The 26,437-nt window shown below is 35.5% G+C and overlaps 2 protein-coding genes across 13 annotated transcripts; both read left to right on the top strand.

The window, feature by feature from the left end:
• Positions 1-2,450: 2,450 nt before the first annotated feature.
• LOC116134691 (60 kDa chaperonin-like) lies at positions 2,451-6,666 on the top strand. The gene is made up of 9 exons (XM_031420361.1): positions 2,451-2,752; positions 2,851-3,025; positions 3,832-3,927; positions 4,410-4,496; positions 4,622-4,711; positions 5,022-5,102; positions 5,186-5,254; positions 5,320-5,397; positions 6,568-6,666. The coding sequence occupies exons 1-9, from the start codon at positions 2,451-2,453 to the stop codon at positions 6,664-6,666; spliced, it is 1,077 nt and encodes a 358-aa protein (XP_031276221.1).
• LOC116134653 (chaperonin CPN60-like 2, mitochondrial) lies at positions 6,137-20,999 on the top strand. 12 transcript variants are annotated; one of them, XM_031420328.1, is made up of 11 exons: positions 6,137-6,464; positions 6,568-6,790; positions 7,083-7,246; positions 7,642-7,819; positions 8,041-8,143; positions 8,354-8,415; positions 8,555-8,654; positions 9,239-9,344; positions 9,529-9,662; positions 20,158-20,454; positions 20,610-20,999. In XM_031420328.1, the coding sequence occupies exons 2-7, from the start codon at positions 6,734-6,736 to the stop codon at positions 8,585-8,587; spliced, it is 597 nt and encodes a 198-aa protein (XP_031276188.1). In that variant the 5' UTR covers positions 6,137-6,464; positions 6,568-6,733; the 3' UTR covers positions 8,588-8,654; positions 9,239-9,344; positions 9,529-9,662; positions 20,158-20,454; positions 20,610-20,999. The 12 variants fall into 12 exon arrangements, with proteins under 12 accessions (XP_031276188.1, XP_031276183.1, XP_031276185.1 ...); XM_031420323.1 differs by having other exon boundaries at positions 7,630-7,819; XM_031420325.1 differs by lacking the exons at positions 20,158-20,454; positions 20,610-20,999 and adding exons at positions 10,779-10,805; positions 12,003-12,034 and having other exon boundaries at positions 7,630-7,819.
• The last annotated feature ends 5,438 nt before the right edge of the window (positions 21,000-26,437 follow it).

The following is a 26,437-nucleotide window of genomic DNA, read 5'->3' as shown; positions in this document are numbered from 1 at the left end:
GGAGTGAATATGTAGGGAAGTAATAGAAAATATGCTGGAGATAAGAGAGGAAAAGAGAAGGCTGGTGGTTAGTGGGGAAGGTAGAGTGGAGGAAGAAATTATCCACCATGTTCCCACTGCAAAAAGAAGGGACATCCGAACAGCAAGTGCTAGTTCAGGCCTGGGATTCAATGCAGGGGATGCAAGCAGTTCGGTCACATTGAAAAAGTGTGCAGGAACAAGGCTGCACAGCCACCACAGCAAGCACAAAGTGCAGATGACCAGCAGCAGACCAGTGAACCAGAACAGCTATTTGTAGCTTCATGCTACTTAATGCAGACCAGTAGAGATGTTTGCCTGATAGACAGCGGATGCACTAACCATATGGCAGCGAATGTGGAGAATTTTGTTAGACTGGACAGGACCTACAGCTCCAAGGTTAAGGTTGGAAATGGGGACTATGTGGAAGCAAGAGGAATTGGAGATGTGGCAGTCCAAACTCAGGCAGGGACTAAGGTTATTTCTAATGTTCTATTTGTACCTGAAATTGCACAAAATATGTTAAGTGTAGGTCAAATGTTAGAGAGAAATTATATCTTGCATTTCCAAAACCATTCTTGCATTATAAAGGATAGTGAGGGAAATGAGTTGTTGAGTGTAAGGATGCTTGGTAAAAGTTTTCCTCTAGACTAGAAAAAACCAGAAAACTCAGCATTAATCACCAAGGTTGAAGAGTCTGAGTTATGGCATAGAAGACTTGGACATTTTCACTACCCTGGAGTTAAAGAGCTCAAGTCAAGGGACATGGTATTAGACCTGCCCGAGATAGAAGAGAATAGGACTTTGTACACAGCCTGCCAGTTTGGCAAACTCAGCAGGCCATCATTCCCTTCGGATCAAGCCTGGAGAGCAAGTCACAAGCTGCAATTGATCCACTCGGATGTATGTGGTCTAATGAAGACAGAATCTTTAAATGGCAGCAGGTACTTTGTACTCTTCATTGATGATTTCTCAAGGGTGGCTTGGGTTTATTTCTTGAAGCAGAAAAATGAAGTGGCTGCTGTGTTCAAACAATTTAAGTTGCTGGTGGAGAATGAAGTTGGAACCTTGATCAAAACAGTAAGGACTGACAATGGAACAGAGTACACTTCAAATGAGTTCAAGACAATCTGCAGCCTAGCTGGAATTCAGCAGCAGTTCACAGCACCATACACCCCTCAACAGAATGGTGTTTGTGAAAGAAGAAACCGAACCATTATGGAAATGGCCAAGTGTATGATGGTTGGAAAAAACCTCCCTAAAGTTTTCTTGACAGAAGCTATTAATACAGCAGTTTTCCTACTGAATAGGCTGCCCACCAAGGCAGTCAAACATCAAACACCAATTGAGGCATGGAGTGGAGTCAAGCCAGCAGTAGGGAACCTGAAAGAATTTGGAAGCATAGCCTATGTGATGATCCCAGCTAGCAAAAGGTCCAAATTGGATGACAAGGCAGAAATTGGGATATTTATAGGCTACAGCAGTAGCTCTAAAGCTTATAGAGTTTATGTTCCTGAGTCGAAAAGGATTGTAATCACAAGGGACATAAAGGTTGATGAATGTGGAGTCTAGAACTGGGAAGAAAAAGGGGTTGATATGCAAGCTGAATCAAGTCAGAATGAGAGAAATGAGGGACTGATTCAAGAGGTAGATTCAGATGAGGAAGAAGAACATGCTGTTAGAGGAACTAGAACTTTGGCTGATGTGTATGAAAGGCGTAATATGGCAGTGGTGGAACCAAGATGCTACCTTGATGCTGGAAAATCTGAATTGTGGAGGCTGCAATGTAGGAAGAACTGAGTATGATTGATAAAAATCAAACCTGGAAATTGGTACCAAGACCTGAAAAAAGGAAAGTCATTCAGGTGAAATGGATTTTCAAACTGAAAATCAACCCTGATGGCTCAATCTACAAGCACAAAGCAAGGCTGGTGGTGAAGGGTTTTGCACAGCAACCAGGCATTGATTTTTCAAAAACTTTTGCCTCGGTTGCTAAGCAAGACACAATCAGGCTACTCTTGGCACTTGCAGCTCAGTTCAACTAGAAAATTTTCCAGCTGGATGTCAAGTCAACATTCCTAAATGGATGGATTTCAGAGGAGCTGTATGTAGAGCAACCCGAAGGTTACAAGGTTGAAGGAAAGGAGGCCTATGTGTACCTACTGAGGAAGGCCTTGTATGGCTTGAAGCAGGCCCCTAGAGCCTGGTACAGCCGAATAAATGACCATTTATGCAGCCTTGGATACACTAGAAGTCCTAATGAACACGCTCTCTACATTAGGAAAACTGAGAAAGGAGTAGCTATAGTTTCTCTTTATGTTGATGACTTGTTGGTGACAGGGAGTAATCCTGATGAATTGGACCAGTTTAAGTTAGATATGGAAGCTGAATTTGAAATGACAGATTTGTGATTGATGAAGTACTTCCTTGGCATGGAGATAAATCAGGCTGCTAGTGAGATTTTTGTGTGTCAACAAAGGTATGCAACCGAGCTTCTCTTGAGGTTTGGTATGGAGAATTGCAAACCAGTGAATACTCCACTGGTTCCTAACCTGAAATTAAGCAAAATAGATGGTGCAGAGAGGGTTGATGAAGGGAAATACAGAAGCTTAGTAGGAAGTTTGCTGTATTATACAGCCACCAGACCTGACCTTATGTTCACAGCAAGTTATCTCTCAAGGTTCATGAGCAACCCAAGTGAACTGCACTTTAAGGCTGCAAAACCTGTGCTGAGGTATGTAAAGGGGACCATCATGTTTGGCATCTATTTTACGAAGGCTGAAAGTCTGAAATTGTTGGGGTACACTGACAGTGATTGGGCTGGATCCCTAGTGATGCAAGAAGCACCTCTGGTTATGTGTTTTACCTGAATAAGGGTGCAATCAGTTGGCTGTCAAGGAAGCAAGAGACTGTGGCACAGTCTACTGCTGAAGCTAAATATGTCTCTGCTGCAGTAGCAGTAAACCAGGCTGTGTGGCTGAGAAAAATGTTGGATGACTTGCACCAAGTGCAGGGTGGTCCTACGCTGATCCTATGTGATAACTAGTCAGCTGTGGCAATGGCAAAGAATCCTATACTCCACGGCAGAACTAAGCATATTAAGATCAAGTATCATGCTGTTAGGGAAGCTGAATAGTGTGGGGAAGTAACTTTAGTGCACTGCAGAGGGGAAGATCAGGTTGCTGACATTATGACAAAGGCATTGTGCAAATCCAAGTTTGAAGCCTTTAGGCTAAAACTTGGTGTTTCCAGTCAAAGCACCAAGGTGGAGTGTTGAAGGTTGGTGCTGTGCTGGAAGTAAGATTTGCTGGAAGTTTGAAGCTGTTTTGCTGCTGTGGATGGACGTGCATGGTGCTGTTCTAGAGTTCAGTAGCTTAAGTCCTTCTGTATATTTTATTGTTAATTTTGAATTTGTTGACTCAGCTTATTTTGTAATGAAGTTGTTAGACGTGAGTGGTTTAGCTGAGATTAAGTGAAAGTTCTGATAGTAGTTGAAACAGTAAGCAATAGCATGTTATATTCAGACTTTTGTCTAATGAAATGGTAGTCCAATTTTTTCATTCTTTCTCTCTCTTTTCTTTGCACAACCGGCATTAACAAAACACTAACAGACTCAATCTTTCAGATCATATTCTCTAAGGTGTCCTTAATTGGGAATGCGAATACCATTACCTAAAGTTAATAGCATCTAGATACACCTTTCTGAATCATTGTTTCAGAAGGGTCACTTACTTGATGCCATAGTAAAAAGCCAAGCTGATAACTTTTGTCTTTGTCAATAGCAATTCAAAGAAATTGGTATGTTATGAATAGGTAGCCACTATCTCTGCAAATGGTGAACATGAGATTGCAGAATTGATAGCAAGAGTAATAGAAAAGGTTGGAAAGGAAGGAGTGATTACTGTTGCTGTAAGAATTTTATTCCTTAAACTGTATTACTGCCATTTAACTTTTACAAATAGGTCAAGCTTATGCATTAATATGCAAATTTTATAGGATGGAAATACTTTGGATAACGAGTTGGAAATGGTGGAAGGAATGAAGCTCGGAAGAGGCTATATATCTCCATATTTTATTACTAATCAAAAGACACATAAATGAGTAAGTTTCAGATCTTTGTCACTCTAAACGATGATTTTTTACTTTCATCAATGGATTTCTCGCTGTATTGTGGTAAAATGAGGTTTCCATTATAAGTATGTGCTGACAATTTCTTGTTACATTGTTCCTTTTCTTTTCAAGTTTATAAGATTGCTACTTCCACCCTTGGTTTCATTTGAGGTTTTACTAGTTATGACTACTAAATGAAGAATTCCATTTAACACCATGAAATTTTCCTTTACATGAAAGTAAAAGCTGAAATATTAAATGTTGTTATTCAAATGTTGCAGGAACTTGAAAATCCTTACATTCTCATTCATGACAAGAAGATATCAGACATGAACTCACTTGTGAGAATATTGGAGCTGGCTCTAAATGTAATTAACTTTTTTTTGTATCTTTTTTTTTTTTTTTTTTTTCTTGATGAATGGTAGGTAAATTATCAAGATATTCATGGAAGAATTCTCATTCCTTTCTTCTTTTGCTGTTTGATAAAAAACAGAAAAACAGAGAACTCCTTGTTGTAGTTGAGGATGTGGAAAGTGATGCACTAGCTATGCTCATTCTCAACAAGCATCATACTGGTGTTAAGGTGATTAATTGACTCTCCTTTGAAGTTACTTATATAGGCATACAATATTAGATGGTGGAAAATGTTATTGTTTGAAGATTTTGACAGATTGAAATGTTGTCAACGTGTTTGTATATGTACACACTCATAGCCACAAACAGATGATGTTATTTTGTGTTCAAGAATATTTTTGTCAACCTACACAGGATTGTTATCAAGGTTTTAATAAATTGCATATGTGAATACTAAAAATCACAAACAATCTCTTGCCTAATGTTGGTAATGCCAATTGAAGGGCGTTTACTATTATATTGATGAGTTTATTAATTAGGTCTGTGCTATTAAAGCTCATGGATTTGGGGAGAATAGACGAGCAAATCTAGATAATCTCGCTATTCTAACTGGTGGAGAGGTGATAGAGTTTTCCAATTTTTAATTTGTGTTTCCCCCTTCTAATAGTGTTTATGATGACATGATTAACAATTTAATATGTAGGTTATCTTTGAAGATCGTGGTCTAACTCTTGATAAAGTCAAAATAGAAATGCTTGGCACTGCAAAAAAGGTTGGTATATAGGCTTATGGTGTGCTACAAGTGTTTTTTGTAACACAGCTGACAGTTTATACTAGGTCACTATCTCTGTTGATGACACTATCATTCTACATGGTGGTGGGGATAAGAAGTTGATTGAAGAGAGATGTGAGCAGGTACGTTGGTGGTTGCTTATGTTCCCTTTGTAGATTTTTTCCTTAAAAGCTTTTTCTTCAGTCAAATAAATAGAACCTTTTATTCTTCACTCAATTAGCAAATATAGATTGTATGAAAGAAACAAATATCTTTATGGAAGTTACACTTGCTTTATAATATTTTACAGCTGGTGGTTGCTATGCCATTATTGTTGCTGCTAATAAAGCATTATTCTAAATACTGGGCATATTATTTTGTCATTATGTTTTCCTCTTGTTAATTACTAATTGTGCAAGCCTTACTAGCATAACAGTAAAGGGTTACATTTGTTGTATACTTTGCTCTTTTAATTGTAATACATTGACCAATGCACTTTTTCTCAATTACTTAATATACACGGGTGACTATTGTTTTATCTGCTGTAATATTTCTCATAAAAGGTTGAGGGTCCTCTTACTCTTTACCTAGGAATTTTTTCTTTTTTGGGATTTGCAGCCCTTCATCACTCAATTCAAGTGACAATTCTGCTTATCATAAAAATATATGTGAATTTAAACTACATATACAATAAATTATTATATAATGTAATTCACACTAATATTACACTCTTCAATTTCCTTGCGCATTTGTGATAAACAGTCCAGGATTCCGGATTGGTTTCTTTTAAGTTTCAATAGTCCATAAAAAAGTATTACAATATATATAATTCTTCAGAAGAGAAACGACTTTTTAAAAATTTATTTTGGAAAAAATTTATAAGCCTAAAACGACTTTTAAAGAGAAATGGAGGAATATGTATATATTCTTTTGATTCTTTTGAAATCATAGGAATTAGGGTATTGTAATTCTATAAAAAAAAAAAAAAAAAAAGCAAACAATAAGAGAAAAAGAATTAGGATATATGAACTAGTCATTCACACCCAATATCTCAATGAAGAATTAGGATCCTCTCTCTCTCTCTAGAACTAAAGAGCTGTTAGAATGAAAAAAATGCAGACATGACAACTAATATCAGCATGATGGATTTGGCTTACTTCGTTGGTAGATCGGAGTTTCTCTCTTGGATCAACTCTCCAAAGTCGAAGAGGTTTTTCTTCTTTATTTTATCTTCAATTTATAAAACTAATTTCTTTTCTATTGTTTTATGTTATTGAGAAAAGTTTGTTTGGATCTTTGAATTGAAATTGCAGGCATGTTTCGGTGCGGTTCATTGCCAACTGATGGATGTGGTTCATCCGGGGATGGTCCCATGCACAAAGTCAACTTTGATGCCAAGAACGAGTACGTGATTAATTTAAACTACAAGGTCCTTCAAGATCACCAAGGTTTAGTTTAATTCTCGTTCTTGGGCCTTTCATGGGAGAGAGATACTTCTGCTTTTTGTGGGCTTCAGTTACAAAGCATTTAATGGAGGTTCCTTTTTCCTTGATCAATGGGATTGGGGTGCTGTTGTTCCTTAAATTTTATGAAATACAAATTTGTGTTGTGGACTACTGGTACACCTTTTTGTGATTTACTCTTTCTTTAATAACATTTTCATGTTAATTATAGTCCTGGAAGAAAGTAAAAGGTGAATTTTGTCTTTCAAATCTACCCCCCATATACTTATATTTTCTTGCCTGAGTCAGGTGTATCAGGTTATATGTTTTCTGCTAAATGTGGGTTTTACTAACTTGTTTTCCCTGTCTCTTTGATAAATATTTAGCAAAATCTGGCAAAAAGAGAGGGAGGAACCATAGATAGAAGCCAGGATATTGCTCGTTTAGCAGAGTTCTGCAAGCTGTATAGAGCACAGAACAATGTAGATCAGATATGTCAAGAAGAAATGGAGATGAGAGAGTTGGGAGCTTTCCCTGGAAATCTTGGCGAGTAAGTATCTTTAGTAGGGGATAGAAGATATCGATCCTTTGAGTTTTAAATTTATTCATTTTGTTCTTTTGGATAAGTAAGAACTGCATAAATGCCAACAAAGAAAAAAGAGGAACAAGTTGGGGAGCATTTGATTTTCCTTTATACATTGCTATCCTTATGTTTCTTGTACTGTATTGTCTTCTCTGCTCTAACACACACACACTCTCTCTATTCAGTACATGTGTTTATCATTTGATTATGTTGTGTATGTGAGTTAAGCTGTGGCATCTGGAAAATTTGATTGTGGCATCTATCGCCTAAGATATTGTTCTTTGGTGTAAGTACTTGAAAATATGCCGTGAGATTTATTTTGTTTTTAGTATTCATTGTGGTTTTCCTAGAATTTGTACCAGGAATGTTTGGAATGCCTCCACCACCACGAAGTCCATCGACTACCATATTCTGCCCCAAGCTGGAGTTCCCTGGGTAGGGAAATCAAAGGTTGATTCTACTCAAATTCCAAGGCCCGATACAAGTTCCTCAGTTATCATGTATGAAACCCGTCATGGCAATCAGGCTAATCCTCCTCCAGTATATTATCTTCCAATTCTGAAAAAGAGTGAAAATTTTACTTGATTTAATTTGCTATTTGGGTATACGTTCTGAAATTTAATCTTTGACTTAGCTCTTCCTTTTTTTTTTCTTTTCACCTGGTTTCTTTGCTGCTGTAATATAATTAATTTGCTTTTGTGTGAGATCCATAGTGCTTTTCTTCCATTGGACATTCTGATTCCTTATTTATTTGTTTAAAGCCTGCTACTAGTGACTTCATTGCCATGGACACTGAGAATTGCAGTCCGCATTACGTAAGGTGCACAATCAATCAGGTGTTGATCAAATACTTAATATACACAGGTGAATGTTGTTTTATGTGCAGCAATTTTTCTTTTAAATGATCTCATATATTGAAGATAATAAAAGAGATATGATAGGTTCCACGTACAGCTGACCTTTAATAATAGTGTCAATTTCCCTTTAATATGGGTGACTGTTATTTGTGTGCTGTAATTAGTTTCATTGAATTCATTAATAATATTCTCATGTTTGACCTTTTGGCAACATCAGGGATGCAGCTGGCTTTGTTGGTCCAACCATTGGCCCTTCGTTGTCCATCTGAGCCTGTACAGGTAATGCATGAATGCTGCCTGAGTATAACTTTTGTTCAGATTAAAATCTCAGTGATTACTGCATTTGTTTGTTAATGAAATAACAGTTACCTCTACCAATGCATTTCGTCTCTTTAATACAACTTTTCTTGTTTCATAGATTGTGGACGTTGGAGAAAGTGGTCCAATTTGATGCTCTCGTTGCAAGGGCTACATAAATCCTTTCATGAAGTTCACCGACTTCATCTGTAACTTATGTGGTCAGTTTAAATATTACCGTATTTCTATGTTGAAGTATTAAGTAATTTGCTTCAAAGTTATATGTTGTTGGTCTATGAATTCTGTGCTGCATTTGGGTTTCATTTTTCTCTTCACAAATGCTTCCAATCTTGTTTTGGGAATGTTAACCCTGCTTTGTTCCTTAGTTACTGCTATTTTTCTCTTGAAAGTCGTTTAATTGCCACCTATGAGATGGGTGAAATAGCTTAGTTATTTGCTATCAAGTATCATATATCATGATGTCTTATACTTATCCTACATTAGTGTTGTAATTCCTGATGTCCAGATAGTAACTACTCTTTAGGATTTATTTGTTATTCCTTAAGTCAATGATATTTAGTGTTTGCTGAACATATATCATATAGCTAAAATGTTTTTCCTTAGCAAAACTTGGGTTTGGGCATTTGACTTGCCATCAATGATATAAGTGTTGATATGGGTGCAATAGCTTAGTTGTTTACTTTGAGTTTTTATAGAAGATAATGTTGTATGCTTATCATACATTCTTGTTGCTTTGTTAATGGTTTGAATGGAAAAAGGTATATAACAAGGTTATATCCAATAGGAACTATGTGGCTAAGGACATAAATTTTGGAGTTGGAGTTCGGGCCGCAATGTTGCAAGGTGTATCCGAGGTTGCAGAAGCTGTGAAAGTTACGATGGGACCTAAGGTATCCATTCTTTCTTATGTTTCTTGACAAATTATATTTTGATTACTATAGTATAGTTTTGATCCATTATAGTAAGATAAGTAGAGGCTCAATATATATTGAGAATTTTCGTGTTTTCTTCTTAGCTAGTGTTCTTCATTCCTAATTTATTGATTCAGAGTCATAATGTGATTATTGAGAAAAGGAGAGGGGATCCGAAGGTCACAAAGGATGGTGTCACTATGGCAAAAAGCATTAAATTCAAAGACAAGGCCAAGAATGTTGGTACAGATCTTGTAAAGCAGGTCGCGAGTGCAACTAAAACAGCTGCTGGAGATGGTAATTTCTTCTTACTGTTTCTTGACTTTATTTTGGTAACCTGCTATAATTTTTCATGGATTCATATGATTCCAGATGATGAGTTGGGTTGAGTTATTTTTGGTTGGCAGATTGGAAAAGCAAAGCAACTTAAGAAAAAACATTACAAATCCTCAAGAAATCCTCAATTTTAAGTTGCTTGGGTTTTGCTTTCTTTTTTGAATTGAGTCATTGAGTAATGTCCTGATTTTAACCTTCTTGAAGTTTACATGCACGAGTCAACTTGGAATGGCAGTCATTTCTCTGGCTCTGATGACAGTCGTACTCTAATAGATTCTACGCATGCATGACTAGAAGAAAACCAGTATTTGTACAGCTAGCCATCAACTTTAAATGTTGGAAGCACAAACTTGAGTATTGTTTGGTCCTATCAATTTCAGTGGTTATATGATGATACTATGAAAGCCTTAGTGTCTAGACTCTAGTATGAACTAACAGCCTTCAGAGGAGACGTAATCTTTTTCAATATGGGTTCTTTCACATCACTTAAGTAGTTCTTATCGCTGGAGATTTGCTACTTATCTCTTTTGCAGCTACAACTTGTGCAACTGTCCTGACTCAGGCAATACTAACAGAAGGCTGCAAATCTGTAGCTGCTGGTGTAAATGTGATGGATTTATGCAGTGGTATTAACATGGCAGTTGATGTAGTCATATCTGACTTAAAAGGCAAAGCGCAAATGATTAGTACCCTAGAAGAGATTACACAGGTAGTGGAATTTCTTTAAAAAAGTTACGTATAAGTTGTGTATGGTGGGCAGCATTGAGCTATGATATAATTATAAGAAGTCTTACCTAGTCTAGAGTAGGAGACATTGATGATTTTTTAGTGTCCCAAAATCTCTAACATCTTCTTGTAAATGTGGTAAATGGTTATAGCATGGCTATGATTCTATTATCTTGTGTTTCATGTAGATAATTATAGCAAGATGAAGTGAACATAGGAGCAAATAGAGTTTTTAGAAACTATGCTAAAGATATATCTATCCTGATAAATTGAAAAATGTTAATTATTCATATTTGCTTCTAGGTTTCAAAACTTGAATTTCAATACCAATACTGCTTTGTTTTGTTGTAGAAATTGGATGAGGCTGCTGTGCAGAAGGTATTCCTAAAGTCGCTTGATCGTATTTCTGAATTTCAATAACATTAAACAGTGTAGCTCTACTTGAATGTTCAACCTTTTTGGAGCTGGTTTGTATTTGTTTATGCTTTCCTTTCATTTTTATGGTTGTTTAGCAAGTGTGTATATTGTTAATGGCATATAAAAATTGTGGAAAAGCTTTTGTTTTTTTATTTGTGCTGCATATTAGTTGGTCCTTCTTGTATCAACTGGTTTTGCCTTCTTTGCACATGCTGTTAGAATTTCCTAAATTAAACTTAATGCACAGATGACAAGGGAAATGGATGAAATTTATGGTAGCCAGATTGGATAACCAGCTTGTAGTTGCAGTTCCGAGGAAGGTGTTGAATTATCATCGTTATAACCCTAGGATTGATATGAGTGCTGGGATGATTGAAGAACAGTAGTCTAGAAAGTAAACTTCTAATTTTAAAAGCTCCCTTTGCTGCTGTGCTAAATTTCTTAACATTGTATCTAATTTTTCACATATCCCTTTGTAGATATGGGAGGACACACGTACGAGAACATATGAAATAGGATGCTTCAAGTTGGTTGACAGAAAGTTTTCAATTTAAATTAACCATTGAAATGATTCGTCTCCCCTTTTCTTGCTTTTAATTATTTGGTAGTCTACTCTTTTTTGGTTATATTGGTTGAAATTTATAAATTGATACTTGTTTCATTTCCAACAATTTCTTTCATCCTTATAGAAAGGTTAATGTTGATTTCTTCATAAAAAGTGGAGATTCTTATTCATTTAAAATTTACTTAACTTTGCTAGTCGGACTTCTCTTCCCTTGGTGATGATGTGGATTGTGGAGCAAAGAGGTCTATTTGGCTGTTGCATTAAGGGTTATCCTAGAAAACTACCTTGGTAGGGATGTAAGATGAATTCTGTTGTTGGCTTCCTGTGAGTGGAACTCATACAGTGCAGGAATCACGCACAAGATTTTATTGTGCTAGATATGTGTGTTTGCTTTTGGACTGGAATTAAAGATAATGAGTGATTTTTCAATATTTAGTTAAAGTAAGGTATGCGGATTATATTTTGTGTTCTGCATAATTAGTTTTTTCATTCTGTCATATTTTATGCCAGATGATCTTGTTAAATTTCTTCTCTTCTTTTGCCTTGAATTTGTTATTTTGAAATGCTTCACCAAATATACTATCTCATGCAAGAATTATATGGACGGATGTGTTGCTGATGGATGAAGCGTTACCTAAAGATGTTCTCTTTTAGTTTTCACTGCAGGTATTGCTTGAAATTAGCCTATAAGTGCTTTTCTTGTTGAATAATGGAGTTTGATATGCTCATTAATCATATATGCTTTCAGGCTATCCTAATTACTGTCAAACATTATGATTCCAGCATATTTTCTGATCTTCTATAGGTTATATCAGGTTATTTTTTGCTGATTTGTTAATGTTTTCTCATATTTCATTTTATTGATTTCTACTGTTTGACTTATAAATTTTTTAGACCTGAGTTCGACTCCCAGTAGTGACCTTTTTTTTTTTCATTTTATAAAATTTTCCTTTTTGGCTTCTAACTTTCGATTTTATTCTTAATTTTACATCTTTGCTTTTAATTTTTAATTTTTCTAATTAATTTGTCTTTTGGCTTCTAATTTTTCTTTTTATTCTAAATTTTTCTTTTCATTCAGCTTTTAGATTTTCATTTTTAGATTAATATTACTTCTTTATTTATTTTAAAATTTTTCAAATTTATTGGCTGCGGTAACACCTATATTTTCCTTATTAATTTTACTTCGTGATTGATTTTTTATTCACTTGTCAATTTTATTCTTGGATACATTAACCACTATCTATTGACTTTATTTTTTATTTTCTTGTTATGTAGTGTGATGTATTTTTCCTTTTAATTTCACTTCATGATTTTTTTTTCTTATTAGTTATACCATCACTTTTATAGTTTATGCAAATCTAAAGCAAACTAGTTACCGTAATAACAAGTTGTTTGTGCTCTTAGGAGTGATTTTTGTGTTGATATTTTTATCATTTATGATCATGGATTGATTGAGTGGTGTGGATAGTTTGTTTTGTTTATATACTCTTCTCCTATACCATTATTTGGCACTGGTTCCCTCCTCCCCCTCTTTTCCTCTCTTACTTTTTTGTTTCACTTTGACGTAGATAAAGGTATTCTCCTTTCTTTCTTTGATTATTTGATTTTAATTCATCTTCTTTATTTCTTTTTTCAGGTGTCAGTTTAATAAAATTTGAGTATTACTCAGTTGTCTTTGATTTATTTCTACATGAACAATAGTATAATAGTAAACATTTTGTTATAACTTTGGCATACAGTAGTTGAACTGATTTTTGTGTTAATTAGTTGTAATGCATTATCCATGAAGAATGTCTTATATGCTTGAGATCAGAATATATGGGATGGTTCACCATGAAATATTTGATACATTTGTTGGGCTAATGAATTCCCATTCTTGATTCTTTGAAGTTTATATAAGATAACCTTCAAAGAGGCAGCCATTTACTATTAGGAGGTCAAGGCTTCACATACTGGTCAGCCCTTAAGGATATCAAGCATTATAACTTGGTTCAGATGTTAAGCCACTTATGTAGGTTGCAATATATACATGTGAAGATTTTGGTTTTGAAATCTACCAGGTAACTGATTACAGGACCTCTAATGTCACTGAACTTGGATATAATTTGTCTGTTCTTCTACACCTATTTGTCTTTCATTTAATATCTGTCAAATATAAAGTAACTGCTTGCGTTTGAGTGCCCGTCTATACATTGTTGGATAAATATAAAAAATGGGAAGTTGATCCTTAAACTCAGAGCATCAAAGTTTCAAGAAGTTTTCAATTTAGTTTGGTTTCAGTCTTAGAATGGATTAATAGCAAGCATGATTATGTAATATTAGATAATGTTTCTGGCTAAGAAAGAGTTGGTTGTACATATTCCAAAAGGTCATGTCTCTCAGACTATGGCTTGTCATTTGAGTGGAGAACTTACATGAAAAGTTAGCGGTTGTGTTTGATTTCCAAGAAACTTTGGAGGCTACATCTTGTATTTCATTTTGGGTGTGAGAAGAGCACCTAAATCTTAGTAGCTAATGTTAATATTCACCAAATTTTTATTAATCAATTTTACTGTAGTCTGATTCGTATAAAAACTTTGGATAAAGCCATGAACCCAAGTTTGATGAAAAAAGGGCATTACAAAACTAATTCACCCCTTTTGCTTATAAATCTTTCTCAGCTAAAAGAGAACTGGAAGAGAATGTCATTACATGGGTTTAAAGTAATTGCTGAGTGGTGTGAATAATTGTAACTTGCAACTGGTTCTTACGATGTTCTTTGTTTAAAAAATTGCCTTCTTTCATATAATTTATCATCCTGTCCTTACCAGAGTTGTAACTCTTCATCGTAGCTTTTACCTCTCTGTTTTTCTGTTCACATGTAGCGCCAGGTGATGTTGAATTAGCAGGAATCCTTCTTCCTTATCCTTACGTTGGTTTTACAGCACTTTGTGCCTGCTTAGTTGCAAATACATACTTGGAGGCCATGTTTGTCACTCATTTCTAAAAAAATATGATGAGTAAGTGATACAACACGTGAGGTGTTGGTATATAATAAGAGGCGTGGGAAGAAGCACTAGAGGATCAATTGTGAGAAAGGAAGCAACTAAAGTGTGAAGAGAAGAAAAAGGTGGAGTGGACAGGTGGTGAAAGATGAATGGTGGAGGGTTGAATTCTGTTAGGAAAGGAAATGAATAAAAGGGAGCAGCAGATGATGAAAAAGGGATCTGAAAAGAATATAGTGAAGGGGAGGTAGCTGGCCCTCGAAGTCCAGCGTATTAGTTTTCCATTATTTTGTTGATTCAATTCTTGTTAAACTTGTGTTGGGATATAATCCATCGGACGAGTGTAATTCTAAACTTCTTAATGCAATATAGATATATTTGTGATTCTGGATGTTTACATTGAATTGTTTGAGTATATCTGGTGTTTAGTATATTGTGTGTGGTTGAGTAAGGAATCTGGTTAGGTTCGCAACAATTTGGTATCAGAGCAGGCATGTGGGTAATGGTTGCAACGAGAATGGAATCTAGACTAGAAAATGTGGAAATGGAAGTAACGAAATTAGGGGTTGATATGGGAACTATTCGCGAATTCATGGTCGAGATACAAAGCTGGATGAGGAGAAAAGATGAAGAAGAAGCTGGACGAGGTGAACAAACGTCATCCAGGAACGTGAGAAATCAGGATAGGGAAAACCAAAATGGAGCCAGTGGATCAGGGAGTTCGAGACAAAACCAGAGTGAGGTAGGAGGACGTAAACTAGAGTTACCCATTTTTGTAGGTGAGGATCCGTACAGGTGGATTTTTAGAATTGAGAGATACTTCAGTCTGAATGGGATTCCTAACAAGGAGAAACTAACAGCTGCAGTAGTTTGTATGGAAGGGGAAGCCATTAATTGGTATCAATGGATGGAGGTCAGAGCACCTGTGAATTCGTGGCCATCGTTCAAACTCACCTTAATTCAGAGATTTAGTGGATCTCAAGATAGCAATCCTTACGAGACACACATGGCCATGAAACAAACCAGCACAGTCGCAGAGTATAGACATAGGTTTGAAGTTGTGGCTACTTTGTTGGTAGAGGAGAAGGAAGAAATATTGAACGCTGCGTTTTTTAACGGACTTAAGGCAGATATTCGGGTTGAATTAAGGCTGATCCAACCCAATTCACTTCTGCAAACAATAGAGTGAGCCCATAGAGTGAAGGAACGTAATTGGGCTTTAGAAGAGGTAAAGACTGGTCTAGCAAGAGCTAATAAGTGGAATGGGTCTAGATATAATGTTGGGTCAAGTACCTTTGGATCCAGGAGCTTCAACTCGATTTCGACCCAACCCAACCTGGCCCGACCCGACCTAGAGATTCACTAAAATTCCCAAATTCGACTAAATCCCTAAAATCCAATTTACATTCAAATTTTGGGGCAACGAAATGCAGAAGGATCTGCCATGGGTTCATCGATGAGTTCTTCTCCTCGCTTATACTCACCTACCACCTTCCGATCATTCGACAGAGCTCCTCCATCGCAACGAGATTTTCTGTTTTAAAAAATGACTGAGGCCGAGATCCAGCGAAAGAGAGAGAAAGGGTTGTGCTTCAAGTGTGATGGGAAATATTTCTTTGGCCATAAGTATGGTGAAAAGCAATTTCAGGTCATCCTCGTTGACGAAGAAGAGGAAGATTTGGATCCAAGTGAAGTGGAAGTCAGTGAGGGAGCGACGGAAGAACAAACCCAAGGTAATGTTGAACTTTCTCTTAGCTCTGTGATTGGGATAAATGGCCCAAAAACGATGAAGTTGAAGGGAAGTATTAAGGGTTAGGAGGTTATCATTTTGATTGACAGTGGGGCTTCCCACAATTTCATTAGCAGAGAGACTGTAGGGAAGTTAGGTATTGCTGTTGAACGAACACAAGCATTTGGGGTGCGAGTTGGAGATGGGTATAAGGTACGGAGTGAGGGAGAGTGTAAGGTAGTGTGTTTACAAGTCCAGAAGGTACAGATAATCCAAGATTTCTTCCCATTTGACATGAGTAGTGCAGATGTAGTCCTAGGCATAGCTTGGTTGGAAACGTTCGGTGAGACTACGATGGATTGGAGGAAGCAGGTAATGAAATTTAAGTTGAGTGGAGAAACGGTGACACTTGTAGGGGACCTAGCACTTAGTAAAACAATGGTCTCCTTAAAAGCCATGATCAGAACGTTGAAGAGTGAAGGAATTGGATACATGGTTGAATTTGGGCAGTTGCAAAAACAGTCAGAGGAGGAAACAATCATCAATAGTAGGTTGATTCCGATGTTAGAAAAATTCCAGACTGTATTTGAGCCACTACCGGGATTACCCCCAAGTAGGCCCCAGGATCATGCAATTCGACTAACTCCAGATGCCCAACCCCCAAACTTTAGGCCTTATAGATATCCGTATTACTAGAAAAACGAGATTGAGAAGATCATTGGTGAAATGTTAGCTTCGGGGATTATTAAGCCTAGTATTAGCCGATTTTCCAGCCCGGTTCTGTTGGTTAAGAAGAATGATGGTGGGTGGAGGTTCTGTGTAGATTATAGGGCACTCAACAAACTGACAGTTCCCGATAGATTTCCCATTCCAGCCATTGATGAGTTATTTGACGAACTTGGGGAAGCCGAGGTATTTTCCAAGCTGGATTTAATGTCAGGCTACCACCAAATCAGAGTGCGATATGAGGATACCCACAAGATGGCTTTCCGAACTCACAAAAGGCATTACGAATTCCTAGTTATGTCATTCGGATTGACCAATGCCCTATCCATATTCCAAGCTTTGATGAACAAGGTTTTTAGGCCCTACCTTCGGAAGTTTATCCTGGTTTTTTTTTATGATATACTTGTGTACAGCAAATCAATGGATGACCCCACATAACACCTCAGTCTCACATTTCAGAAACTGCTGGAACATCAACTAGTAGCCAACCGAAAAAAAATGTTTCTTTGGGCAACCGCAATTAGAATATTTGGGCCATTTAATTTCAGCGAAGGGGTTGGTTGTGAATCCCTCTAAAATTGAGAGTATTGTCGAATGTCCCTGCCCGAGATATGTTAAAACACTCAAAGGATTCCTAGGACTGACCGGGTACTATAGAAGATTCGTTAAAGGGAATGGTAAGATAGCACTTCCCATGACTAATCTGTTAAGAAAAGATTCATTCATGTGGGGTGAGAAACCTGAGGAAGCATTTAAGGCATTGAAAGCTGCCCTGGCCAGTGTTCTTGTGTTAATGATGCCCAATTTTTCTAAACAGTTCGTCATTGAAACTGATGCATTGGGGTGTGGTTTAGGAGCTGTTTTAATGCAGGAAGGGAGGCCTCTTGCTTTTCTCAGTAAAGGACTGTCAGCGAATTCAAAGCTCAAGTCTGTTTATGAAAGAGAACTGATGACTATTGTGATGGCAGTACAGAAATGGAGACATTATTTGCTCAGCCGACGCTTTATCATCAGAACCGACTAGAAGAGCCTCTATTTTCTTACTGAATAGAGGTTGTCGAATGAAGACCAGCAGAAATGGGTGTTGAAATTGCTCGAGTTACATTTTGATATACAGTATCGACCAGGGCCAGAGAACAAGGCTACTGATGCATTATCCTGGAGGCTTGAGAATGTTGAGAATAACGCCATTTCAATAGGTTGTTTCAGCGGGTTAGATAAACTGGAAGATGCCATTCAAAAGGATGACAAGTTGCGGTAGCTCACCCAACAGCTTATGGTTGATCCTCATTGCCACCCTCTTTTCAAATTAATGGGCAGACACCTCCTGTATCAAAACATGTTGGTAGTACCGAAACAGGGCCCTCATATTCAAAAACTCTTGCATGAATTTCACTCATCTCTGATTGGAGGTCACTCTGGATTTTTCAGAACTTACAAGCGCTTGATGAATGTGTTTTATTGGGATGGAATGAAGAAGGACATCCAAACTTATGTTAACTCATGCAGCGTGTGTCAACAAAGTAAATATGAAGCATTGAGGCCAACTGGATTATTTCAACCTTTTCCTATTCTAGTTTAGGTTTGGGAAGAAATTTCCATGGATTTTATAATGGGACTTCCAAAAGTGCACAATGTGGATACTATCTTGGTGGTAGTTGACCCGCTCACTAAATATAGCCATTTCCTCACACTCAAGCATCCTTATAAAGTAAAAGAGGTGGCAGCGGCATTCATTAAAGATGTAGTAAGGCTCCACGGCTTTCCACGGACAATTGTTTTAGATTGCGATCAAGTGTTCATGAGCCATTTTTGGGTAGAATTGTTCAAGCAGGCTAGAACTAGCTTCATATGAGCTCGGCCTACCATCCACAGACGGATGGACAAACGGAGGTTGTTAATAGGTGTTTGGAAACTGACCTCCGTTGTTTTGTAGGGAATCAGCCTCCGCAGTGGCCTCACCGGATTCTGTGGGCTGAATTCTGGTTCAATACTACATATAGCAGTTCCACGGGCACGAGTCCTTTCAAAGCCTTATACGAAAGAGATCCTCCAGCCTTGCTAAAATACACAGATCACAGTTCTCCGGTGGATGAAGTCAATCAGCAAATTCAAACCCGTAACGGTATCTTACTTGAACTTAAGGAGAATTTGCACAAAGCTCAAAACCGCATGAAAAGTTATGCCAATGAGAAGAGGAGAGATGTCCAGTTTGAGCTGGGCGAATCTGCCTATCTTAAGCTACAGCCCTACCGTCTAAAATCCCTAGCTTCCCGCTGCAATGAAAAGCTAAGTCCAAGGTTTTATGGCCCTTTCCGAGTCCTTGAGAAAATTGGACCAGCAGCTTACAGGTTAGAACTACCAGATAATGCCCGTATCCATAATGTGTTTCATGTGTCCCAACTCAAGAAAGCCATTTTTCCACCTCCAAACATCCAGCCTCTTCCAGATTCATTGACTGACGACCTGGTCTTAGTAGTCGAACCAGAGGAGGTGCTTAAGATCCGCAGGTTACTCAATGGTCAAAGGGAAGTTCTAGTTAAGTGGAAGGGGTTGCCTCACCATGAGAATACTTGGGAAGAGTATAATGAACTGAATTTGCAATTTCCTTCATTCCACCTTGAGGACAAGGTGGCTCTTCTTCGGGAGGGTATTGATACAACACGTGAGGTGTTGGTATATAATAAGAGGTGTGGGAAGAAGCACTAAAGGATCAATCGTGATAAAGGAAGCAACTAAAGTGTGAAGAGAAGAAAAAGGTAGAGTGGACAGGTGGCGAAAGATGAATGGTGGAGGGTTGAATTCTGTTAGGAAAGGAAATGAATAAAAGGGAGCAGCAGATGATAAAAAAGCGATCTGAAAAGAATATAGTGAAGGGGAGGTACCTGGCCCTCGAAGTCCAGCGTATTAGTTTTCTATTATTTTATTGATTCAATTCTTGTTAATATGTGTTGGGATATAATCCATCAGATGAGTGTAATTCTGAACTTCTCAATGCAATATAGATATATTTGTGATTCTGGATGTTTACATTGAATTGTCTGAGTATATCTGGTGTTTAGTATTTTGTGTGTGGTTGAGTAAGGAATCTGGGTAGGTTCGCAACAGTAAGCCATCTCCAGTACTTAGTTACCGTTAGCGAGCAATTTCATGCATCAAAATACCATTTCATTGTTTTTAAATGTGAACAGTTTGAGAAATAATGCTTGTTTCTTGAATTTAGTTTGAAGAAACATGTACACTTTTTAATTGGTTAGTTGTTGGAAATTTTTAACTAAGTAAATCATGATTTGGTTGATTTGCCTGTAGGTATGAACTCAGAGGAGATGAAGAAGAATACATAGCTTGTTTAATAAGCAGAGGAGGGTGATATCTACAAGAATTTGGCAGTCATTGGCTTTCTTCACTCACTCCCATTATGTATGATTTGAATTTCTTTATTCTTATTTAATGAAAAAATATATGGTGTTGCACTAATAATTTTCGGTGTACAAGAATTTTTCTGCAATCCAAGTAATGAAACTTTTCTACAACAATCGCAATTTTCGTTAAATGATACCATCAGCTTCAGCTATTGCATCGTTCTAGCGTTCTCAACTTTACCAGGTGATTACTATTGAGTATTTTGAGTAAATTTTTGCTAGTTGTCTAATATAAGACTAGATTTGAGTAGGTGAAAATTAATATTTTAATGGAAACATTTTTCTTGATTTTCTTATGATTTTCTCATTTGAAAGACTTTAATGATTGAACCACAACAGGTTGTATATAAAGTCCTCAGAGAGTGATTTGTCATGCCCAGAAGATTGTTAATGAATGGCACACCTATCCAAAATAATCTTTATGAAACTTGGGCTTTGATGCGGTTTTGTATGCCTTCAGCATTTGGGACACTGGAAGAGTTCATTTCTTCTTATTTAATGAAAAAATATATGATGTTACACTAATAATTTTTGTTGTACAAGGATTTTTCTACAATCCAAATAATGGAACTTTTCTACCGCAACCGCAAGGTTCGTTGAAGAATACCATAAGCTTTAGCTGCTGCATCGCTTTAGCATTCCAGGATTGTTGTTGTATGTTGAGTATAACTTGATATACCAATGTAGTGGGGATGGATAGCCATTAATAAATGGTTGTGTTTGGGATTATGAATTTCCTAAAGCCAGAAATAGCGATGGAAGAATCCAGATCCAGAAGATGTTTCATCTTTGATTATAACGAAGAGCAAGGTGAACCAATCCCCAAAACATTGGAATTTTGAAATCTCATACATGGCCTATAGCTCAAGGTAATTGTTAATTCTTCTTTTAAATTGTCTGTATGATTTCATTTTGTTGTCGAATTGTATCACTTATATGTTCATATAACTCATAAGAAATCTAAGTTTTATTTTTAAAAAAAATCAAACTAGACTTTATTCGTGATTAATATTTAAAATTAATGAAAATAAAATAAAAATATCAAATCAAATATTACTATTGTGATGACCATTTGTCAAAATATTATAAAAAGCTTAGATAGTTTGTTAAAGTTAACTTAAGAGAAAATCTAATTCTTTATGAAGATATTTTTGAGATTTCCATTTTGATTGAAGTAAACTAAGATTAAGAAGAATACATTGAATTTAAGTAATAATACTAAATTATGAATGTTTTGTGATTATTATATACTATGAGAGATAAATCATTTTTTTATCATATTCAAATAACATGAATTTCAAGCTATTTATCATATAATAATTTCAATTTATATGCAAATTATTTATCATATAATAATTTCAATTTATATGCAAATTAGTTTTAAGCATTGTTTTAAAAGCCGGATTGGACTGGTCGGTCCAACCGGTTGGACCAGGACTCGGTCACGTGTCCAGTTCGAGTCAACATAAAACCCAGCATTAATAAATGAACCGTTATAAACTGTCAGTAAACCGTGTAAATAGTGTAAACTTTCGGTCGGACCGGATTGATTGAAAAACCGGTCCAGCATCTGAAAAGGGGAAAAAATCCCTAATTTCTCAGTTTCTCTGATTTCTTCTTTCTCTACGCAAAATCCTTTGAAAAAATGTTAACACAAATATGAAAATCTGAAATCCCACACAAACCGCCACTCAATCTCAATGAAATCCACTCTTTGAGCCTGAAATTGTTTCTGAAATCGATCGTAACTCAAGCCTCTGAAATCGTGACGACGCCTTCCTCCCTCACCAGAAATCGATCAACACAATACACAAACGATTTTAAGATTTCTCTTACCTAGGACAGTTGAATCGGTGATCGACTGGACTGAAGTGGAGTTGTGCTTAGTTATTACATAATATTGAATCGAAAATGAATAGGGAATTGGAGAGTAGAGACAGAGGATTTAAACAGAATTTGAAATGTCATGGTGGTGATTAGGCCAAAAAATGGAGTTATGGAGATGCTAAGACAGATCAGACGGTGTCACGGTGGTGGTTCAACCTTTGGGAGTTTGAGATAGATAGAGGATTCAAAGCAAATGGCATTTGAAATTTCGATAGATTTTACGTTTAGGATCAGATGGTGTCACGGTGGTGGTTCGATTTTTTATTTTACTTTTGGGGCTGCTATTTGGGTTTTATTGCGTTTTGAATTTGTATTGAAGTGGTTAAGTTCTTGGTTTCCATATGGGTTTTATTTATTCTTTTGGGTTGAATGATGTTTGTTGTTTCTAGGGTTTAGCAATTTGTGGGGTTAATTGAGTTTATGATTTGTGGGGTTTAGAATAAGTTTCAATCCTATTGATTATGAAAGTATCGACAAAACTGAAGGTTGGATAGTTGACAATAAAGAGGAGGTTAGTGAACTTAATTATAAGGAGTTGGAACAAATGTTATATAGAGAAGGATTTATTCCTACTGGAGTTGTTGATCACCCTTATTTTTATGATTCAACCGATGGTTCAGAAGGTTGGTTTCAAATATTTAAGTAATTTGTATCTATTTAAATTAAATTACAAGTTTTAACTTATGATTTCTATTTTTTAATGAAATTTACGTAGATGATGGTGATGGTTACGATGATGATGATGGTGGTCATGGTGATGAATTTTGATGCTAGTGTATGAAGCTCAATCAACATGGAGACGGATCAAAGAAAAAACACTTGCATCAAATGTTTTGTTATTAATTATTATGTATTTTATCATTTAATATGTAATGGATGAATACAACATCATGTTTGGATTTGGACTTTGGATTGTTGTTAAATACTTAAATTATGTTGGGATTGTTATTGAATTTAAACTTTGAATTATGTTAGATAGTAATTAAGTTGTTATTGTCTTATTAAAAAATGAAAATCTAAAAATAAAAATAAAAAAAAAATTTTTTAATGTGCTGACGTCATCATGTTGTGTGATGACATCATCGGTCCAACCAGCAGTCCAACTGGTTGGACCGGTTGAACCGTGACCCGGGCAGCAGAGCGGATTGTCCTCCGGTCTGGGTTTTAAAAAAGTGGTTTTAAGTCGATCTACCTAATTGATAATATTGGATCCGTATATTATCATATACACTGGGTCACATATGCTATGCATGTAGCATAAAATAGTATAGTACATATGTTCAGTTAATTTTTTACAATATATTAACTAGTATTGCACTATTAATCTTATTTTTCCTATCTTCTAAATTAACTATATAATATTCAATTTAGTCGATGGTGTTAGGTGAAAAAAGGTTACATGAATGCCTAAAATACAAAAAGATAAATTGTGAGGGTAAGGAACATTATTTTTATTTTTTGAAAAATATTTGTTAAATTTTATTTGATTTATATAAATCAATTAATAATATCTTGTAATTACAACATATTTATATCTTGTAATTTACAATAAAGAAATAAATCTCGTGAAACAAATATATATCATGGATTCAAAATAATTTTCCTTTTAGTGGAAGAAAAATTATTGGGTCCGTTTGTTTTGTTATTTTGGATAGGATTTTGGGAAAAATATTGAGTAGTTGAATATAGTGAGTATTACGAGGTAAAATTAAAAAATTCACAAAAAAACCTCTTAAGTTTGCTAATTTAACTAAACACCCCAATATATAAAAATTTTGTAAAATGGCAAAAACACCCCCACCCCAATATATAATAAGTCATGCATATTAAGTAACAATTAATCTCTTATGTATAAAACCTAAAGTTTTTCATTTCTATTTTTTATCCAAAAATATGTTGCTTTGTTTTCTTTAGAATTTGATTAAAATTAGAATGAAATGATTAAAAATAGGTACTTAGTAGAGAATTAGAAAAGAATAAAGATGGATGATGAATTTTTTTTTTCTTTTTCTTGTAAAAAATCAAAACATGCAAAGAATCCTAAACTATACATGAAATGATAAAAAAATTGAAATCCATTAATTATAAATTTTGAAATTCATTAATAGTTATTTTTATTAATAACTGTAAATGTAAAAATAATCATTTAAGTAAGGAATTAGAATCAATAAATTTTATTTATAAATTTATAAAGAATTAATTGAATTTGTATGAATTACTAAGGAGCCACCCATGGGCAGAGACGTAATCAGAGTTTTTAGTCAATGTGGTCAAAACATCTAAATTGATAAATTTATAATAAAATATATATTGAAGTAATAAACATATAATAATATAATTTAAAAAATTAATTTAAAATTTATATATACCAAATTATCAATTATATTGTTGTATAATACCCTAAATTCCCCAACAAGGGTTTATGAATGTAGTGACACAAAAAGATTCCTCAAAAAAGTATAAAACGACAGCAAAAGAAAACTTGGAAAAACGATTGTATTGTAATACGCAAATAATACTTACGTAAGTGGCAGTGATCTATTTGTGGTGATTTCTATGGTGCTTGGAGGCCTGTTACGTGGATATAATGTTTAAGATATGGGCTCCGTTTGGTTCACAATTTTGTGTTTTTGGGAAAAGTTTTTTGAAAAAAGTTAAAAAAAAAGTTGAACTGGGCGGGTATTACGATGTAGGATTTATAAATTAAAAATACCCCCTATGTTTATATTTTTACAAAACACCCCTTATAATAAAATATTAAAAGTTAACAAAAACACCCCCAATCTACCCTCAAATACGGACAGTCGGCCACCACCGCCGGAGGGTGGCCGGAGTCGCCGTAACAAAAACATTAAAAATATTTAGGGGTATTTAATTGAATTAACAAATTTAGGGGGTTTAAAAAATGTTGAATAAAGTTGAATAATATTGTGAGTTTTTGGGTATTTTACTGTTTAACTTTTTTGGGAATACTAAAAGTAGTATTCCCAAAATCCAACCAAACGAAGCCATGGTATCTGAATAGCTCAATTGATGCAGAGAAAATGAAAATCGGCTATGGCTTTGGTGTTTGGTGTTTTTTGGAGAAAAAAATGCCATAACTTCTATTTTAGACAGTGAATGACTTGAGTGATTGAATGCCTGAATGATGAGTGACAGGTGAATTAATGATGCCTTGAATGAGAGAACTCCAACCTTAATGTAGAGTCTTGAAGATAAGTGATAAATATATTGATAAAGGCAAATAATAAAAGATAAATTAATAAATTTGAGATAAATAGGAGAGTGATAAATAAATATAAAAAGGGATAAATACATATAATAATCTTTTATTAAGTATAAATACTTAAAATAAAAAAAATTTCAGGATTTTCATAAATTAATTGGCAAGATGGGAGATAATCTTGTAAATGATTTAGCTCTTGATAAAAATGAAAAAGAAGGATTTACTAAAAAGATAATTGGAAATGACCAAAATGCCCTTACATATTTTATATAAGAATTTGAGTAAGCTGAAGTGGCTTAGTGCAAATAAAGCCTTTCAGAGAATTTTTGGGCAGTTTTGAAGACTTTTTCATACTAGAGAAACTCTAAAATTGGAACTTTGAATAATGCTCAAATGTTGTAAAAGTGGGAATTTTGCAAAATTCGTAGAAAATAAAATATGCGTGATAAAACTATGAAATTTGAACCTTTGGCTATTCATATATTTTAATATATGGGAAAAGTGAAAAAAAAAAAAAATTCTAAGAGGTTGAAACGTGCCTAGGGGTATTTTGGTAATTTTGGCCTTAGGAGGGTAAAACTATCATTTTGCTGCCCAGGTCAGTAAATATTAGTGCTAGGACTAATATGATTTTTGGGAGATTTTTTGGAGTTAAAATTTATTTTTCCATTGGGTTTTTTTAGAAATGGGCTTTCACACTTATTGATCCAAGATATCTAATTAGATGACCCCAAGCAGGCCTAATTCAAAGAAACATCTAAACCTCTTTGGATGCTCTAATATTACCACACTATAACCCACAAAAATTTCCCCATTGAAGTGCCGTGGCTCCACCGTCCTTCAAAAAGAGAAAACAATATTTACTCTTCGTTTACCTTGTTGTTCATTGTAGGTCATTGAGCTGTGAAGCATGCTAAATTTTGCGTTGAGGTGGATTTGGGCCTCGCGTTATAGAAGCAGTTGTGAAAGGATATGGATTGGATGCTTAGGTCAAAATGATCCTGAAATAAGAAATTATCATCTCTTGATGGGCTTTAACAATCATGTCATTTCC

Source organism: Pistacia vera, unplaced genomic scaffold, assembly GCF_008641045.1.
Source record: "Pistacia vera cultivar Batoury unplaced genomic scaffold, PisVer_v2 Contig290, whole genome shotgun sequence".
In the NCBI taxonomy this organism is placed as follows: Eukaryota; Viridiplantae; Streptophyta; class Magnoliopsida; order Sapindales; family Anacardiaceae; genus Pistacia; species Pistacia vera.
This window is presented reverse-complemented; position numbering and strand designations above follow the sequence as displayed.

Coding starts and splice junctions, on each gene's coding strand:
- LOC116134653 (XM_031420323.1), top strand. CDS start 6,734: ATGGGAGAGAGATACTTCTGCTTTTTGTGGGCTTCAGTTACAAAGCAT. Junction 7,820..8,040: donor ATCAGGCTAATCCTCCTCCA/GTATATTATCTT, acceptor ATTTGTTTAAAG/CCTGCTACTAGTGACTTCAT. Junction 8,416..8,554: donor GTCCATCTGAGCCTGTACAG/GTAATGCATGAA, acceptor CTTGTTTCATAG/ATTGTGGACGTTGGAGAAAG.
- LOC116134691 (XM_031420361.1), top strand. CDS start 2,451: ATGGAGATAAATCAGGCTGCTAGTGAGATTTTTGTGTGTCAACAAAGG. Junction 3,026..3,831: donor TGTTGGATGACTTGCACCAA/GTGCAGGGTGGT, acceptor TGTTATGAATAG/GTAGCCACTATCTCTGCAAA. Junction 5,103..5,185: donor CTATTCTAACTGGTGGAGAG/GTGATAGAGTTT, acceptor TTTAATATGTAG/GTTATCTTTGAAGATCGTGG.